This window comes from Toxotes jaculatrix, chromosome 11 (genome assembly GCF_017976425.1).
Source record: "Toxotes jaculatrix isolate fToxJac2 chromosome 11, fToxJac2.pri, whole genome shotgun sequence".
NCBI classification, from domain to species: Eukaryota; Metazoa; Chordata; class Actinopteri; family Toxotidae; genus Toxotes; species Toxotes jaculatrix.
In genome coordinates this window covers 8789304-8810145 of record NC_054404.1, presented here as the reverse complement: position 1 = coordinate 8810145, position 20842 = coordinate 8789304, and the positions used below count along the sequence as shown (strand labels likewise).

General features: G+C 41.1%; 1 protein-coding gene across 2 annotated transcripts; it reads left to right on the top strand.

Annotated features, from left to right (window-relative positions):
* Positions 1-14095: 14095 nt before the first annotated feature.
* On the top strand, positions 14096-18211 carry ikzf5 (IKAROS family zinc finger 5). 2 transcript variants are annotated; one of them, XM_041050603.1, is made up of 4 exons: positions 14096-14524; positions 14708-14868; positions 15110-15283; positions 15375-18211. In XM_041050603.1, the coding sequence occupies exons 2-4, from the start codon at positions 14736-14738 to the stop codon at positions 16337-16339; spliced, it is 1272 nt and encodes a 423-aa protein (XP_040906537.1). In that variant the 5' UTR covers positions 14096-14524; positions 14708-14735; the 3' UTR covers positions 16340-18211. The 2 variants fall into 2 exon arrangements, with proteins under 2 accessions (XP_040906537.1, XP_040906536.1); XM_041050602.1 differs by having other exon boundaries at positions 15107-15283.
* The last annotated feature ends 2631 nt before the right edge of the window (positions 18212-20842 follow it).

The following is a 20842-nucleotide window of genomic DNA, read 5'->3' as shown; positions in this document are numbered from 1 at the left end:
CTGGCTTATAAGCAAAGAAGGATGTCATCTGATAAAACATTGTCCGTGCATGTCACCTTTCTGAACATATTGTTTCCAGTTGGAATTGAATGAGAAATTGAAGCAGGGAGTTTGCACAGAATCCAGTTGGACAACGAGATCTTGGTGTCAAACTGCTTTCACACTGACAGCAGCATTTATCACCAAAGCCTGTCCACCCTGTGTCCTTCCTGCACTTTAAACTGGACGCTCCTGTTTGGGACGAACCATTAAACCAACGAAGGCCACACTGAGATTGCTCAGATTTAAGTATTGCATTTAACTTGTAAAGGAATTGGTGGCCCTCCACTGACCCAGCAAGCTTTAATTGGGATTGTGCAGGTATCGATCGTAAGTGGCCAGGCGAATCTTGAATTACAGCCTGATTAGCTTTTACTCGGCCCCTTGCATCAGCCAGTCGAAGGAGCTCAATGTCATTCGGGTTGGAACACTTCAGCAGCCACTTGACTGGAGGGAATCTTGTTACTTTCTGTGTAAACAGGAAACAACATGTATTTAAGATGAGGATGACGGCTCTCCTGGCAAATGTACTTCAGTCACATGAGGCTGTAATATTCCCTTAGTGTATGATCAATCACTTTTAGAAATAATTTGAGAACATGCCACTTAGCATGTACCTTATGAGTAGATATGGGCACAGAGAAGATGTATCCTCTTTTTTTATCTCCCCTGCTCTCATTTTATCTACATTTTATCACACGCTCTCTTCCTTTATTGTTTCTCAGCAGAGATGACGACCTCTGTAAGCTTTCGGACGGAAACAGTCATAGGAGCGATGTAGCCCTTTTTCTCTATTATGAGCAGCTTCATCCGAGCCCTCCAGGCACCCAGCCTCAATATCCACCCTCTGTACCTCTAAAAACTCTGCCTTGGATCGTCAGCTTTTACCCAGCCTGCCTGGATGTGTCATTACAACTCAGTAATCTGGAGAGGGCAACAGAAAAGTTCTCATCAGTGTCAGCCTGAGATATAGACATGGGCCGGGTAACAAATGGCCAAATGCACAGGCAGCAGAGCAGACCATCAATAAAGCAATTTCTTGTGTCATAACAGCCGCGTTTTTCCTAAAGCCAGCCTTTCAAAACTTTTCCCTCTGCAAATCGCTGCAGCCCAACCATTAGAGTCCTGCCTTGTGAATTTAATGGATTCCGTACAAATAATATTCCACCATAATGGAAAAGGTTGAAGTCACTGAAGACAGATGAAGTCATAAACACGTATAATTGAGAATCAAAGACCGATAAATTTTAAACTGCTATCCATTCTCTCTTTTTAGATGATGATCTATGTCAGAGCGGCTGCAGGAAAATGGAAGAGATTATGGGGGAAAATTATAACAATAAATTTTCTAAACATACACCTTGATTATGCTTCGATTTTTTGGAGGGGTAGAGGGCGAGGGAGGGGGTTAGAAAGAAGGCTGGGATTGCTGAAAGCTTGCTGGCTAAATGGCACCATAAAATAGGTTCCCTGCTCTTTTGCCTGCAGAGCGTAGGCATGCCTGGAGGTGTGATTTTCCCCCCTCTCTAAATGGGGGAAATGAATTGTGTAATTTATTGCAAACGTGCACACAGTGAGATTAGATCAGCATATCCCATCAAAGGAACAACAATCAATCAGCCTCTAGTTAACAGCTTGAAACACATAAACCAGGGCACCTAATGGCTTTCCAATTTAACAGATTGATAGACTTATCCGGTCCTAAGGGATGAATTAAGAAAACCGGGTACTTTCACACAGGCACTGGCACTTTTGACAGGACCTTTTCCCCCCTCTAGCTTACTCACTATCTATACTCCTGAATATAGTGATAAGGTTAACCTGAAAATAAAGAGAAAGTCGGTTTTCCCTCTTTTCTTTTTTTTCCGCCTTTCTGTTTGAGAAAGCACTCCAGAGCTGATTTGTTATTCAGATGAGGCGGGAGTGGAAGTGTGTCAGATGTGGAGAATGGGCTCATTTTAATGACCTGATTATCGCGGGTCATTTGGAACTGTGAAATCAAGGGAGCTATTCAAAGCCACTTAACAATATCTAAATGTGACCCGGGCGACCCATTCAGCCAAGAATGTAGTTTTTAAAAAAAAGAGGCTTGTTTGTTTCATATCTTATTAATCACACCATTGATTCACGTAAACCCATCAGCAAAAAAATAAGGATTAGTTTGACATTTTGGGAAATATGCTCATTTGCTCATTCTTGCAGAGTTAGATGAAAAGATTTGTACCACTCTCATGTCTGTATATTAAATATGTAGCTGGAGCATGGCTTCGGTTAGCTTAGCTTAGCATAAAGACTGGAAACAGGGTAATAACTAGCCTGGTTTTTAACCTTTGGTTCTGTTAAAAGTTAACAGGTTAGAGGTTCCGCAAAAAATAGTCCCAAATAGTATAAATAGTATATTATCATAAATAGTATAGTATACATAGAGTATAGTAGACATAGTTTAATGTACATCAAGTTTGCCATATAATTGTACGTTCAGCATGTTCCTAATATTAGTGTACTTGCATGTACAAATGAATCTTTAATATCAAATTTTCAAACTAAACACATTCAAATAAGGTTGCCTGTTCTGTTCTCTAAAGAGCTTGGCAACAAACCCAGAGAACTGGTGTAATACACACTCAGTGTCACTATATTATCTTGTCCACATCCAAGGAGACAGCTGATCTCTGTGTCACTGCATAATTGAGGAGTCGCTGGTATCGAGGATGTGATCCTGAGAGGGATGAGAAAGTGTTATCCTAGACCCCTGTGAGCAGACCAGAGGAACCGACTCAAGTGAGATCCGAACCAGCAGACAGGGTGCATCACCCACAGGCCAGAGACAGCCTGCAGTCTCCCCACAGCTTGAGTCTCTCAGAGCCTCAGAAGCCAGTGGGTTGTAACCTATACAGGTGATTGATGTGTACTCTCCACTGTATTGTGACAGAACTCCACATTAAAGAGGAACCAGATCTTCTTGTCAGGATTAAGTATGTGAAAGGGGCCAATTTCATCTTGACTCGGACACTTCATGAAATGGATTGAGATTCAGTTCATGGGTTTGGAATGAGCAAGAATTGATTACTGATGGATCAATAAATTGGCTAATGAATAAGAGCCCATTACTAACCAATCAAAACTAACAGCACCTTAACTGCTTCTTTGTTTCTGCTTTTCCATCAGCTTAGCTGCAGTTATCTAACATATAGGGGGGATGAATGTTCCAAAATCAAAGAGGATAACAGAGGAAATACCCAGACACAAAACAGGAACAAGACTATTAAACTCAACAAGCTTCTCACTCTCCAGGTCAGAGAAGAAAAATTGTGTTTTCCTACTTGACACTAATATTCATCTTCTCCCAGTGGACACAACTCCGCTGACCCTTTTGTTTGGTCTGTGAGTATAGCAAGGAGCACATGATTACAAAGAGCGCCCAAACATGACTGCCCCCTTGCCTGGTGACGGACAGTAATTGGTGTTTGTTTTCTCTCTTTTCTCCCTCTCTTGTGTCGTGGGGTGGTAAAGAGTGCTATTACTGTCAGCTGATTAGTATGGCTCCTCTGCCTCTTCCAGCAGCTGTCAGGACTGCCTAATGAGAGGAAACTTGAGCAGAGGCAAGACAGGCCTTCACACACATAGACACATGAATTTAAACACAGAGCAAGTGTGAGACAGAGAGGTATTTATTTGACATGCCTAAATTTAACATAGTGTATTTTTTTTCCAACATTATATATTTAGTCAAATAACTAAAGACAGGGATAAAAGTGTGTGGACACATGTCTTTTTTGCACCAAACCAGCTTTGTTTGGGGAAAACCCTTTCCTGTTTCCTGGAATGGTTTTTGAAGTTTGCTGTGGGAGAACTTGACTGGACTGCAAAGACCACAACCTCAACCCCACTGTTTTGGGATGAACTGGATGACCACCTCATGCCGCATTCAGGTCATATAGTTTAAACCTTAAATACAAGCACCCGAGTAGGAAAAAACGTTCACATCAGCCTTATAATTCCAAGTCTGAGATAACAGGAATCACACCAACTGACACCAATGATATCTTCCATTTGGAGAAAAGAACTGCAGACTTGTCAACAAACTTTTGGCAGAATAGCCAAACAGCCAATCAAATACAAAAATTTAGCCTACATCTGTCCTATTCTCCAGTTTTGAAAAGGATTGTTCCATTTTACTCTGACAACAATTATGTAAATTTAATTGTTTTAAAGGTTCATTTTATTTGTGTGAAATCTTTGATATTTTCAGCCACATGAAAGTTTAATTGCCTCCATTAGTAAATAGGAATAAAATAATAGAAAATCAGCTGAAATTGAAACAAAAAGACAGAATTAAGCTCAAGCAGGAAATAAATTCCGTTGCTGGTGAGGAAATAGAATAAAAACAAATGAGTGAAAACTAGATTACTCATCATAAACAATAATGTGTTCACTCAGTCCAGAACTTGCCTCGCCTCTGTTTTTGTGCTGCAGCCAGTAGGAACAAACTTATGAGACCTCTGGAGAGTATTCACTAAATTTAAGAGTTTTGATTAAAAAAAACCTTAAATTTCTTAAGCTTGCAAGTAAGAATAAAAATAAAGGATTGTAAAGCAGCCGTTTCTGTTATTTAGCCCACCGTCATTGACTTGTTTGATGTGGTCAAAATAATGGAAACACCTGTCTGTAAAATGCAATACAATTCAACAGCACCACAAATTGCAGCCTTCAAAATGACCATAAAGTTGAATCAACACCTCTGTAAAACAGTTTCAGCAAAAACTGAGCACAGTGACCATCATGAAGGGACGATTTACTGCAGGACTGTGGTTAGGCTGCGTTAGTTTTAGAAAGGTGTACCTAATAAACTGACAATTGAGAGTAGATCGATATAGAGATATATATAGATAGAGAAAAATGTGATTGTTCAAATGCACATCAATTCTTAATGTGGAAACTAGAAGTTATATCAAATACTCCCTAAACATAAAATTAAATAAAAATCACATGAGTCATATCATCATTTTCCTTCTGTTTAAATAAAAATGGGATACATACGAAGGACCGGCACAATCCCTAATGGATCCCCTCAAAATTGCTCTCTTAATACATCAAGCATTCACACCAGCCCTTGACAACTCTATCTTCCTTACATTTTAACGCTCCCCAAAGTCCTCAGGGCACCCAGGAAAATTAACCATTTAATAGCAATAAATAACTGAGTCTGACTGAAGGGGGGGGCTTGAAATCAGCCCCTCTCTCTCTCTCTCTCTCTCTCTCTCTCTCTCTCTCTCTCTCTCTCTCTCTCAATTCAGGTCAGTTCAATATGCTTTATTGGCATGAGTGTCAGGTGAACTATGTTGCCAAAACACAATAATGAGATGAGAACAAAAAAACACAATTCAACAAGTAAAATAAATAGATAATTTTTTAAAAAGTAAACACGCAAGCACACACACAGAACACAACTATGTGGCCTCACATAGCTGGATTAAAACCAAACAAACCTTCTGTGGTGGAATGTAACAAGTACATTTTTTCAAGTACTAATCTGTGGTATCTGTTTCATTTTATGCTACTTTATACTTAGCTTTAGCTACTAGTTACTTTATAGATTGACATTTTACATACATAAAATGCTGTTTATTTTAAGCGCTACATTGGCGCATCAGTAATAATAATCAGATGATATGATATCTACTGCTATAACACTCACAGAGACCATTTGCTTTACAGGGAATACTTTTACTTTATGTACTTTAAGCACACTTTTCTTAAGTTACATATTATATTCAGTTTTATTTGTAATGGGGTATTTTTTTATATTCCACATTCACTGCTACTTTTACTTAAGTGAAGGATCTGAGTAGTTTCTTTACCACTGTTAATCCTGAAGGACTTGGAGCTCTACTAAGATAATTCTGTGCTCTTTTAGACTGTTAAACCCATACAGCATTGTTCCCTTGCTGACAACGTATACTGTTACAGGCCATTGTATTAGTCAAAATGGAGCATTGATTATTTGTAAAAACATAAGTGCAAATCAAATCAACATTGTGCCGGGACAGATGAGAGCTGCCTACCTGTGCACACGCAGGAAAAGGGGGCAGTTATTGACCAATTGATTTGATGTGAAGGAGGGGCATTCTTCTTCCCGCAGTGAAAAGACCTTGACTGTAAGGCTAGCAATCACTCCACCACCTTTCCTCCAACTACAACTACCTCTAACACCCAACTGTGTCCTCAATCTCCACTCCAACGGGCCCAGGTATGCAACTTTTCCGTCAACACCGTTATGTATTTGGCTTTCTATTTCACTTTAATAGGGGAGAAATTGGCAACATATTCTTTTACAGCCCCCTGGCACCATTAGAAAGCCTGCTGTCATTTGGATTATTTATGAAAAAACTATTTCATGCTTACTTACATTTGCCGCTTATTTTCCCCCAGTGTGACCTGCAGCAGATTTAGTTCCATTTCGAAAGCCTTAAAGCCAATTCTTTATGTCTGCAGGTCAGCCTTCTCGATTGAGTCGAGATTGAAATACCAGTGTGTAGTGGGAAAGGTATGGCAAGAGGAAACCAATAGTCTTTTATTGTGTAGAGGGCTATAGTGGGGGAGAAAAGGAAGGTGAATGCTGAAAAAGGAGAAACGATAGAGGGGTGAAGGCGGGGGGAGCGGGGCTGATTTTTAGGTGGATGCAGAATTGGGGACACCTGCAGAAATAAGAGGCAATGCAAAGGCAGCAACAAAAGTTGAGAAATGAATGGGCCAAAAACATCCAGCTGCTCGTGAGCAGCAAAGACAACAAAGACGGGCCAAGAACTGAGTCAGCAAATCGGCATAGAAAGTAAAAACACAAAAGACATAAAAAGAAAGTGGCCTTAAATCCGCAAGATTTTATATTTCATCCAAAAACATGTCAAATGCCTTTGCTTTTGCGGTGTTTTACAAGGACTACAATGATAAACTTTTTCTTTTCCCTTGTGTTTCTAGAATCTATACTCATCCTCTTGTCTGTACAAGGAAATTGGCAATCTTTGTCTTTCAACATATCAGATAAATCAAAATAAATTTCCCCACTAAGGAGCCCGACAGGCCAGGACAGAACAGTCACACTCCCCTCTGGAGCATGCATCTATACTCATAATCCCACACTGTATGAGATGTATGGGGTCTTTCACTCTCCATTGCACATACACGCATACACACAAACACACAGACATACACACACACTTTTGATCTGGGTTTGGCCTGGGCTTTATACAGTGACCCTAATAAACTGCGGCGTGGCCGGGCAGGTTTGTCACTGTCACAGGTAAATGATGTAATTAATGAGTGTGTAACAGAGTGGATGGGAGCCGGGGTGTTAGCTTTTAAACACCTCTCCAGCTGACTGGGTTTGGGGAGGCCCAGCTGGACACAGCCAGCGGATCGATACGGGGTCAGGGGTCAGTCAACCCTCCCATTATGTCCGTGGTGGCTCCCATCATCGTCTGGCTAACGATGCCTGCAGGAGGGCCAGAGATGGGGCCACTGCAGTGAGAGGAAGCAGCCTCTGGAGCTTATGATTTCTGGGGTTGAAGCCAAAAGCTTGTTAATACGGCACATAGTGACAGATTTCATGAGAAGTCTCATGAAAAAGGATGTTTGATTTGATCTGGACTGGAAATAGTCTCACCCAATATATTAATCCTCTATTTAAAAAAAATAATCTCAGAACCAAAAAAATGTTAAAATAAAGATTTTTTGTTTGGTTGTCCAAATCTAGAGCTAAATGTCAACTGTCAAAGCAACAATGCAGGGCTGCACACTACTGCCCAACATGGCAGCTTGTTTTTCTTATTGCAGTCTGTTATCTTCTATAAACAGCATCTTCTCATAAAAATTCCATTATCAAACTAAAACCAAACACAACAACCCAACGGTGTCTGCAGTGATGGCCTCTGGCTAGTGCCAGTACTGTCACTGAGTAGAAAAAAAAAAGCAGGGGAGCATGGGAAATTGTTCCTGCTCAGACTGGTTTAATCAGTAATTGTGTCTATTGAGTGTTTTTTGTTTGGAAAAACAAAACTCAAAATTTTGATTTTACTCCCCTGAATTACACCTTTAAAATAAGGGCTCTTAAGCATTTGTTGATGTCCAACTACAGTTTGCCAAAATTACTTTAAATTGACCATCACAGATATATGCCATTGTGGTTAATTAAGGGCATCACCTTTTTCTGAGGTTTGAATGCTGTTGCGATTGGAATTTTTAAAATTCTTTATAGTGCAGTCCTGTAATAAAATTCAGATTCAGATTTATTTATTGTAAAATTAGATGTTTACTTTTTACTACGGCTCAGAGATGTGTTGTTGTATTTTTCTGGTATCTGGCCAGTCAGTAACTTTCAAAATTGCATAAGCTATGATTTTTTTCTCCTTTATGAAGCCCAGCCATTGTTATTTTTTTCATTCCTCTGTATTGAAAGTCTAACTATATAATTCATTGTTTGCTCTGAAATGAAATTTTAAAGCATTTTAGGAGTCTGCCCTCAATAGAGCAAAGTCCTCATTAATCTAAAACTTCCCTCACATTAGCAGGACAGTCCATTTCAGACAACTCTTTGCTCAGACTCAACAGCCACTCCAGTAGATCCACACAGAGATCAAAACTCAACCGCTAATTTAAAGTGTGTATCGCACTTCTAGGCGGTTTGAGTTTTTTTTTGTTTTGTGTTTTTTTATCCCGTAGGTGCTTCAAGGAACACTGAGACCAGTTTTGCTCATGATGTTGATACATTATTAATATTACAGCAGGGGAGCATGGGAAATCGTTCCTGGCCAGATTGGGTTTGATCAATATCCTGAAAGGGCAGAAGCCTCATTAATCTAAAACTTCCCTCACATTAGCAGGACTGTCCATTTCAGACCACTCTTTACGCAGACTCAATAGCCACTCCAGCAGATCCATACAGAGATCAGAACTCAACAGCTAATTTAGAGTGCACTGGAGGTTTTAATGCTGTGAGCTCCCCAATGAATACCGGGACTAGTTTTGTTAATGATACTGATGTTGATGCATTATGATTATTACAGGGACCTCAATGTGTAAAGACATAAATGGATGTTTAATAAAACATCCCTATGAACATGTTTTACTGCTGTCAGGTAAAAATGTTGTTGCGTTTATTCAGCACTTCTTGAAAAACGTTCATGGGGAGGAGAGGGGAATGTTTTATTACCTTTCCAGGTCTGCTCTTGTATAATTCAAAATCATCAAAGACTCTTTTTCTTTCACAAAATCTTTGTGTCCTAATTAAAGTAAGATTTATTTGTATACTGTAGCACCTTTCAACAACAAGGTAATTCAAACTGGAATTTATTTTACATTGGTATTCATAATATAGATACTACCAGCAAAATTAAATGAAATGATAATTTCATCATTAACTATTCTGATAAGTGATTAATGCAGAATGCAGGATTTGCTACATGTCTTTAAGTTTTGGATGTTTAGTTGGACAAAACAAGCAATTTGAAAACTTTGCCACTAGACCAAATGATTAATTGATTAATCAATTAATTGCAACAAATAATCTATGAATATAATTGTTAGGTGCGGACCTGAAAAAAGAGATCTTTGTTTAGTTTCAGTCAGCTAAGATCAAACTAAATGTGAGCAGTGTGGCAGAGAGTTGATACTCTCTGTGTGACCCGTTGGTGTTTAAGGATTTAAGGATGTGCCAGTGGACACACTATATTATCTTCCTATGGACAGGCTAATCCATTACCAGCCTTCTTGCAGTGTGAGTAAAATGCTCGTATTAGGGCAACTGTGCGTTCAGAGGCATCATTCAGGACAATGAGCTATAGCCAGAGAGTGACAAGCTAGAAAAATGTCCCCACTTTTCAGGCTGTACAAATGACGTTTGGCCACGATAACTCACAACTGGACACTTCATTTCAAGTCGAGAGCTAGCTGGCCAGTCAAAAGCTATTATACCATCTTCTTTATTTGTGACCCATGGTTTTGGTAGTAGGACCATCAAATAAATACTGCTAAAATGCCACTTCAGTCAAAAATATTGGCCAATTCTTTCTCTGTCGTGACTGGGTCCGGATGGCAACCTGCTTCTGATGGTATAAACCTTTAAGAGTCAGGTGGTCAGGCAGCTGGCATCTATCAGGCCCAACAGCATCGTGACTTAGTGCTGGATATATATGCAAGTGAATAAGAGTGACCAACGCTGCTGATCCCTCGCAGCCATTCTCAAAGCATAACAGTCAAATGAATTGATTACCAATTTATCACTGGGGAATTGCTTGCTTAGAGGAATAATCACTCACCGATAAAGAAGAAATGGCTATGAATACATTTCAAGGATGACAATCTTTGAGGAGTAATAGTATAATTTGTCACTTGTGACAGTCTATTTGATTGTTCTCGATATTTCAGCCTGGTGGAATATTGGACAGAATCACGCCGGGTTGTCAGAGCCAGGCCGCGGTGTGTGTGAATTCGTAGAGACGTGCTTTAATACGGTAATAAGGTAGTCAGAAGAACACTTCCTAAGGTGACAGCAGCTTTATCGCGCGTCGCCTCATAAACTCCCATCATATCTGTTCGCCACTATTATCAAATGGGTGTTTAGCGTGCTTCGGTGTGTCTGTGTGTGGGTGTGTGAAAGAGACAGAGAATGAGTGAACAACCTGTGTGTGTGTGCAGAGGGTGATGACATGAGAGCACAAACAGATCAGCATGAAAAGTGAGTTGAGCCTGGCTGAGGGCAGAAATACTGTAGGACCACAAAGATTTTGAGCTTTTTATAAGAAAAATAAGCCCATCCTGCTATGTTGAAGTGACACACTTCTCTTTTTGCTCTTAGTCCAGGCAGCTGTGGTTAAACTTAGGTCAATAAAATGTCTGTCTGTCCATTGAGCTGCCACACCTATCAAAAGATGAAAGTTTGCCTTTAAAGGAAAGATAGAATTCAGCGGGGAGAGAGTGGGCCCTTTCTGTGAGGCATGCAGGAAATTAATCAAGGAAATGGGGTTTTTGGTGTGCCTATATCACATCTAATCTATCCTTTGTCCACATGTAGCCGGCTCCAAGCCTCACCAATCAAGAGCGACACACTGGCTTTATGAAAAGCCACTTGTTCCCTGCATAATTGGGGGGTCTCATTGCTGAGTTAAATGGGAGGTGGAGGTGGAGGGAGGGGCAGTCTTGTTTGCCCATGTAAAGTGTGATCCAGATAATAGCATTCTCATCAAAGGCGGCAATTACATTCATTACAACAGCGCAAGGCGCGCCTGCAAGGAAATTAAGTGGTGAGAGGAAAGAAAAGCTTAATATATACCTCCTTTTTCCTATTCCCCCCACCCTCTCAGTTCTTTTTCAAATGCTCCACGTGGAGCGGGAGACCTCAAGAAAGAAACAGTCTCAGTAGAAAAAGAATAAATCTCGTCAAAGTCCCCCTTCACCTTTCTGCCTCCAAGAGGCTCCCGCCTACCGTTACTATGGCTGCACTTGTCTAGGATTAAAAAGCTTTTCCAGGAGGGTAATCTCTAATGCGGCTCTTACACAAGCCCAACAAATGACACCAAGTCTTAAAAAACTGCTTAAGACCTTCTCTAAATTAAATTCCAATTTCTTTCAGGAAAGGAGGAGCAAATTAATTGTCTTGTGTGGCGTTAAACCACAAACAGCCTGTAAATCAAGCAGTTAAGAGGAGAAGGGAACCTTTTCATTCAGGCCTTTTAAATGTGAATCAGAACAAGTGGATAACACTGCAACCTTCTCAAAGACAGGTGTTGTCCCAGAGCCCATTCTACGTGTGGCAGTGTGTATATTCAAACTCGCTCATATGATTTAGATTAGTCTTGTAAAGGTTTTGAGTTCAAATCAGATCTTTACAAAATGTTAAGTATATGAGTCATTGTATCAAAATAAACAGAGATTTTGTATCAGCATGTTTGATTTATATTACATTAGATATGTGATATATGTCACTGTATCCATGGGTAAAAGTTTCCCATCCAACAGTATGAATTACGTAGGAAATCATTTCATTCATTTATAAGTTTCCACTAGTGTGACCATAGCATTATTGGGTGTAAATGCCAGCCCCACTAAGCCCTGTTTGAGTATTACCTGCTCTCAGTCTCATTAATACATGCTCACTGCCCTTTAACAGAACAGCTTAATATATTGTGCAGTGGACATATCATTAATGCAAAATTAAGTATGATCAGTTATTCCCTTTAAGTATTTTTAGGCTTAATAAATCTGTCCTTCAAACCAAAGATTGCATTGGTTCTAACTGCAGGAAATTCTTAGTAGGAAATACAACATCAGATTATTGTTTCAATGATTTATATGATAGGAATTAAAAACAAAACTACTGAAACAAATGAGAGCACAGAGAAGTGTGCACTTTGTCTTTTCGTGTCTACAAATCATTGTGGCTGTGTGTAAATTATTCAGCAGGATCTGGCCCCAGTGGAAACCTGAGCATAATTAAATTGCAATAAAATAACATTAGTGTGGACAGGCTGTTAGGAGGTGATGTAATTGGCTGCTCCGGCGGTCATGGTTCAACTGATGAGGTCGACTGTCACGTCTTGCATGGGTCTTATACATGCTTTCCCCTGGGACTGGCAGCTGACACAGACAGGACTCACTAGCTGACAGTACACTGAGCTTTCCATGTCTGCACAGTGATAGCTATGACCTGTGATGAGTCAGACCTTTACTGCAAGGTTAGGACTTATGAGCAACACTCGCCTACATGTCTCAGCTTTTGAAAATTGTGTCGTGGAGTGCTTGTGTCTGAAAGCAGTGTGTGGTAGAATAGGAAGAACCTGTGTTATCACTGAGACGTGTCCGCCATCTAGTGTCTGGATGTTGAACTGTGCTCAAATGTGGACACGCAATAGCAGGTGTACATGCAGGACAAAATGGACCTGTGAAAAAAATGTTAAAATAGTATTAAAGTTAAAATTGTGTAGTTAAAATACTCTGTTGAAAGACATCACACACAAAGTATAGTTACTATACAGAATATAGTATAAATAGGTAAATTGTCAACACCAATTGAGTCACTCATGTTACAAAGTAAAGAGTTCCCTGGCAGCAGGTTTACATTACTCCTGTAATGCTATTGCTCTGACAGTAGCAGTTGTAATACGGTAAAAGGATACAGCAGCCTCACTCAAGTTGGTCATTTATCATCTTCTCCTCAGTGGTTTTCCTACAACTTTGACACAAATGGAGCAATGCGATCTTCGCCAAGCTCTTACTGGTAAATTATTGATTGTGATAAAACATGAATGAGTCAATAGCTTTTGAAAGTAATGCAGTTGTTGTGCCTCATTTGCCACTTGCACATAATTGCGAGCTGTACATCTGAAAGTGTGTCATGTCAGGGACATGAATGGACACGTATATCAGTTAACTTCATTAGGTAGTGGCAAGAGATGGGTGTCTCAAATCCATATAGCTGTTTAAAAAAAAAAGTTATTGTCTTGGATGGAAAAATACATTGTGTTAATATTAATGCTGAAACGCAGCAGAAAAAAACCTGTTGCATGTTGTATCAGAAAGCCTTTAACACTGTTAAAATCCTTTTATGGCTTATTAATCATCTGTCTGTCCTCCTCTGTCAAAGGTCATTTTTAGCTTGTTGGATAAAGTCTGGTAGCAGATGTTTTCTTCACACATTTATTTTGAAAACATGTAATGAAAACATGTAAGCTTCATTTTATGATTAGTAAATAATACATTATTTATGTTAAAAGGTATCTTACCCAGTCCTCTGTAGCTTGTTTACAGGCCTGGGCATTTATAGAAAATTGATATCTTTGGGTTTCAGGCACAGAAAAATAAGTAGCCTTGTCGATTCACACTGTCCTCTACAGATGTTGAATAACATTTTTTTAGTGATTTCTCACAATGTGGACAACTGCATCAATTTGTATTTCAAGCAAAGTTACATCTTTAATAGTGGGAACCTTCCTTCGCGGGTACATAGAACTGGTGGCGGGACGGGTTTCACCGGTGCACACACAGTGAACTTTGACCCCTCAAACAGTTTTATTGTTTTGATTTCACAGGCTCTTTTTGTGTGACTCGTAGCTCGCGTGTCGACGGAACGGATATTTTGAAATTAGCAGTTTTCTTGAGTGTTTACTCACAAGCGTACGGACGATGTAAATAAATGACCGTGTCGATCTGATACCGGCGTTGCTGTTGACAAAGATGCTTTCTCCGAGATAAGCTAACGTTAGCTGTACGGCTAACGCAACGTACGTAGCTTTGGTAACAACATGACGGTGATGAGGAGCGGTGTGTAGGAGCGACCGAGCTCACATCGGATCGCGCCGATTTCCTGCTTGTGAGTGACTGATTTCCAGGATTATCCCGTCTTTGTGTCTGGATAGCTAAAAAAAAACACCCGGCTTTTCCAAGCAAGCAAACAGAACTGTTTACATTTAACCGACGAGTTATCTTCAAAGAGGTAGGTGTGCAGCTTTCGACATCAGCTAGCTACGTTAACGACACTGCTACTTTGACTCTTTCAGATGTGGTTGGTTGCATGTGTGTTTTTGTGGTATTTTAATTTCCCGACCCCGTGTCGTTTCATCGTTGCTGTCCGGGAATTTTACCCCGCCGCTGTAAAACATGTAACACTTCTTTTTAGTGTTGGACATTTGCGCCACTTTCTTTCAATGGGTGAGGAAAAGCCGGACACGCTGGACTTTGTGAAGGATTTCCAGGAGTATCTGAGCCAGCAGACTCAACATGTCAACATGATATCAGGCTCTGTCAGCGGCGTCAAGGAGGCGGACGAGCTGCCGGCAGGTAAACCAGCTACATGTCATCTAATCTCTCTTTATAGTCTTTATTTGTACATTCGACAATTTTTAGGCGTCCGGGTTTGGTGCTGATTCATACAGTTTATTTTTAGGCAACCAGGTCACAGGTGCACATACGGACATACTGAACTTGTTTTACACTTCCTTTATATATATATATATAAGTATAATCAGAGTTTTTAGAATATGTCATTAAATTTTTTTCTTGCTAATGTTTCTCTAAGCAGACTGCAGTCAGAATGGACTGGATCACCCCTCCGTAGACATGTCACTGGAGGACAGCTCAGGGATCCTTGTGGATGGTTTTGAGAGAACCTATGATGGCAAGCTGAAGTGCCGCTACTGCAACTATGCCACCAGAGGCACAGCACGACTAATTGAGCACATCCGAATTCACACAGGTAAGTATTAACAGTTAATTTTCAGGGGGTAACACTGATAAAGTTTCGGTATTTAGCCTGTGTTTTTTTTTTTTTTTCTCCAATTAAATAGGAGAGAAGCCGCACCGCTGCCACCTCTGCCCATTTGCTTCGGCCTACGAACGCCACCTGGAGGCCCACATGCGATCACACACAGGCGAGAAGCCTTACAAGTGTGAGCTGTGCTCCTTCCGCTGCAGCGACCGTAGCAACTTGTCGCACCATCGCCGCAGGCGCCACAAACTCCTCCCAATGAAAGGTGCACGCTCACTTTCCCACAAGAAGATGCTGAGTGTTTTACAGAAGAAGGCCAGCTCACTGGGCTATGGCCGTCGGCTCCTCATCAACTTCAGCCCCCCTTCTATGGTGGTTCACAAGGCTGACAACGTGAATGACTTCTCCCATGAGCTGCCCCACTTACGTCAGGAGACCTATGAAAATCAGAATCGGGCAGTCGAGGATGGGCTCTCCACAAATCAAAATCACCATCATCACGATATGGTCATGGATAACCCCCTGAACCAGCTGTCCACCCTGGCAGGCCAGTTGGCCAGCCTCCCTTCAGAGTCGCAGGCCCAGACTCAACCTCCCATGTCTCCTGGAGCAGAATCTATCGTTGATGAGAAGCCCTTCCTCATCCAGCAGCCTCACCCTGCCACAGCTCCTGTGGCTGTTACAGCCAGCATGGCCCATGCCTCCTCTTCTTCCCCGATCACCCCAGAGCCCCGGGCTCCTCCCCACAGCAATTGCAGCCCTGGAGGGGGACCCAGCAGCGACCACAGTGGGCGCACCAGTACCCCTAGTATCTCCAACAGCCAACCCAGTACGCCAGCTCCAGGCCTGTCCGCCCCACTCCAAGACCCCCACATGCTGCATCACTGCCAGCACTGTGACATCTACTTCCCTGACAACATCCTCTACACCATCCACATGGGCTGCCACGGCTACGAGAACCCATTCCAGTGCAACATCTGCGGCTACAAGTGCAAGAGCAAGTACGACTTTGCGTGCCACTTTGCCCGCGGGCAGCACAAGTAATGGATGAATGCGGAAAACTTTGAATGAACTTTTAATGGACAGCTTTGTTTTTATTAATTCCATAGCAATTTTTATTTATTGGTCTTTTACTTGGCCTTGATGTAGCGTAGCCTTTGAAAGTTGTATACATTTTGTATAATTCAAGGTGCCCATTCAAGTGTATTATAAAGGGATGATCAGTGTTTTCGACAGGTTGAGAATTTATTTGTGGTGGTGGAGGGAGTCACATTCATGTGATGTTAACAATCAGAGAAACAACTTCCCCACTCGACCAAACTAATTCAACTTAGTGAAATAAGTTAACAAATTCACAGCATTCCTTGAAGTTTATGCATCATATGAGACTGAGGTAAATGAAAACCAACTCTAATGTTGCATATACTTGATTTGAAAAATAGGATGGTCAAACACGGTGCTGATCCTTTCCAATCCCTTTCGTGTGATACCAATAATGCTAAGGGCAGACTCCATCTTTTGAGGGACCCATATACATATGCAGTTGCTAGATGTGCATGTTTTTGTTGACTCTGAACACCCCTCTGAAAATAACATCATCTGACTGTAGCTCACCCGTGCCTGTCAAGAGGCCAAAGGGGGGAGGGTCTACTCACACAACAAATTTGCTCTCGCTCTCAGCAAAATGTTCTTTTAGAAAAATATAAACTGCAAAGAAGAAACAAAAGTTTTTTGTTTTTGTTTTTTTTTGCAGGGCACATCTGACTGAGCCGCCCAAATAAATTCTCAACACTCCAGGAGCTATAAAGATTTCTCTAATGATACTCACATGAGTCAAACTGTTGGCCTTGAGTGATCTTACTTAAGCCTTGTTGAAATTATTTCAGTGCTTGGTGCATTACTACTATTTCTTTGCAGTGCCTGACATAGTCACTTTCTTGTGTGTCCAAGATAAAGAGGACTGTTACTTTGAAGATTAATATTATCACAATTATTCTCTTATTACTGTAATGGATCGGCCCAGAACCTTAGAAACATTTTTTGGCCATTGGAGATTTCTATGGTAGCCATGTTTTTGTTTTGTTTTGTTTTTGCCAAAATTCTTCTTCATGAATGCTGCTAAGAAACTTTGAAATCAATGCCTATGTACTAAATAGATGGCATTCACAATACATCCTGGCCAAACATTGCGTCAGTGGTTTTGGTCAGCCAGGTAAGTTGTTCAGATTTTGTTGAAGTTGTGTTGTTTTGAGGTTCCTCCACACAGTGCCCTTCTTTAACCAGCATCATGGTAACTTCTCTCACTTTCTGAAAAGGGTTTTTCCACATCCTTTCAGTTACATCATGTCACATTCTGATCTTTTGATATTGTACAAAGTCACTTTGATATTCAGTATCTCCGTGTTTAGGACAGAATCACCAAGTCTTGTGTCTCATGTGAACACTTTTTCAGGATTGCCACGTAGCACTGGGGATGCCACGTTTTAGCCTTTGTGATAACACACTGAGATTCCCCATTTACCACATGGATCCCAGTGCTTTTCTGAATATTTACTGAGTATTGTATTCTGAGTGGTTGGATAGATGTTCAGTGTCAAAAAAGCAAAATCATGTTGCACTAAGGCCACAACTTTAGCGGGATTGTTCTTTGTCTTGGGTACTGTTGTCTGTTGCTTAGCAACATGTGTGGAGAACATAGTTACTGTTTTTAGGACCACCTCTTTGTCACCATGCTCACCAGTAATAGGGGCATCCAGTAATGACTGCCTTATGTTCTCTCAGTGTGTCGTAAGTTCATAGGTAATGGTGAATGTTGAAGCCCTTTGGCGATCACTCTCTCCCTCTGGGATGGCAAATCATTTTATTGTGAGATGGATTAATCTAACTAATTTATAAGTAAAGTGTTTTCTAACTGCACTTTGTCTTTTGTTTTCCTTCTGTTTCTTTGGATTCAACGACAGAAATCAACAAAAGTGATACTGTTGTTATTATGAGTTAATATTTTATGTTCATGACATGAAGAAATACACAAACACATTGTCTTTTGATGATGCTTTTAATCAGGTTGTGTGATAAAGAGAAAAATGGTGAGTATAATTCAGCAGCTCACTGCAATATCAAGTCAAGCCTTGTCCTGCTTATGAATCTCCTTTTTTTTCAGGCTCTGGCAAAGAGAAATAGTGAAATGTCTTTTACTGTCATGTTTTGCTGAGATCATGAGACAGTGACTTTTCATCCTGCAAACCTAATGTAATTCTTCAGTTGATCCAGGTACATACAGCTACATACCTTTGAGTTGGATGGGACCCAGGACCAGAGTTTGGCTATCATGTTCTGACCCCAGGTCTCTGGTCCTACGTCTGTTGCAGGTTCGGCGGCAGCGAGAATTGTAGTCAGAGGCCGGACATATCAGGACTTTGCACTGGATGTACACCCACTCTGTGGCTCGCAGGAACTGGAAGGCCTTAAATGAGAAACGGGCATAGGGACGGGTGCCGGTGACGTAGGCGTGGTAGGTAGAGTCCACAGGACATCTGAAGATGAAAGAGAGACTGCTTTAACTGACTTGTCTGATTGTCCGTTAATATTGATGATGGTTAGAAATACCTTTTTTTAAGAAGTCACAAGCCAAATAGTTAAAGTATAAACTATGAGAACATGGAAATACACAAGTACAAGTACCTTAAAATCCTACTGAAGTAGAGTACATTAGAAAATGTGCTTAGTTACTTTGCACCAATGTTTGTAATGTTTAGTGACACTGGAAGTTTCAGCTCTGATGATACTAATCCACCTGCTCTTATTTTGAAAACAGGCACAGGAAACCAGAGCAAGTTAGTCGCTTAATCTGTACTGCTTGTAGGGAGCAGTGAAGCAAGGCGCCACTCGTCTTACCCGTTACGGACCAGGTAGTAAGGTCTGGACTGGAAATCATGGGGCGATGGTGAGGCCACACAGGTGTCAAGATAGAGGACCAGGGTGTCGTCACCCCTTCTCAGGTCCACTTGGACATACATGTTCTGGTTGAGAGTCACCTTATAGGGAACGTCAGTCACCTGAGAGTGTAAAAGCAAAATATCAGCATAATGTGTATGTGTTTGCAACAGGAATAATCAGCACAAACTGTCACCCCTTTACTGCTCAAACACACCCGGTAGTAGAAGCTGCTGGATGTGTAGAAAGCCATGCTGGTGTTGAATCTGCCTGTGCCTGTAATGCTGCTGTTGCCACCATGTTCCACAAGGTATGCGATCTGGGACACTGAGTCCTGCTCCATTCGGCAACCCACATTCAGCTTCAGGTGGGTCTGCCGTATAATGTCTCCTGTGCTGGAGGGGTAGGCACGGATGGTGTTGGTGTACACAACTCGGCCATTTTCAAACTGTGGTAGGAGACATTGGAAAATAGTCACGCTCAATAGTCCTGATACACTGACATCTGCATTTCCTGTATGTCCTTACCACAGTAGTTTATAAGAGAATTATTACAGAGTACTGCATATTGTTAATGTTTTCCAGATGTTGATGAGTTGTCTACCTTTCGAACTGTGCCACAAGTGTTGATGGGGAAAGTGAAGACCACCTGGTATCTGGAAACCTGGGGTCGACAGTATGGGTCATCCAGGTACAGACTGTGGCCGTCATAACCGAGAGAGCTCAGGTAAGTCCTCTCAATCACAATGTTCATGTTGTCTGAGGAACAGTCCACTCGACCTGGCAAAGGACCGTGTTTACAAGATATTTACAACAGCCTGAATTACATTTAGGATGAAGGTGTAAAATTACACAATGTTTACATTTTTTGCCCTGTCAACAACCACTGGAAGGACTGCCACGAAATTTTGGAGAGACTTTTGCTGTCCCCCAGAGAGTGAAGCCTACTGACTTCAGTGATCCCTTGACTTTTGCACTTGCACCACCTTGAGGTTGACATCTATGGCTTTGAGTAAATTGCCTTGACAACTATCAGATGGATTATCAGATCATTCAGCACCATAATCAGGTCAAAATTTTTAATCCCCAGTAGAAGAAAGGGATGCCAATTTACAGTATTTTGGCTGATTTAAGGATGTCCTATACCACTGGTTTTAAAAGGGGTACTACAGTAACTGTTTTGCACCTTCATAAAATTGTTGGTAGTTTGTAATGCTTTGTAACGCAGGCTTTCTTTGATAAATCTGTTGTCTTTAGCCCAAATTGAGACATCCCTTGTGGCAGTTTTTACAAGCAGACACAGCAGGCATTATAGATCGTTTCACAGGAGGTATGTCAATCTACAAGAGCCATTTAACACACGTAAAATAAAATCAAAACTAGACATCTTATGATCACTATCAAATGTACCATAATTGTACCTGAGCTTGGTGGCAGAGAGCTCACAAACTCGGCATTGAACCCTCGGCCGACCACAGAACCATCACTTCGGAAGAGCACTGTCATGTAGTTGGAGGTGGAGTAGAAAGAACTCAGACTGTCGTTGCACACATGCCCCAGAAATCGTGAACTAACAGACGGCCCATCGTAGACTTTGATGTAGTCACAGTTGCAG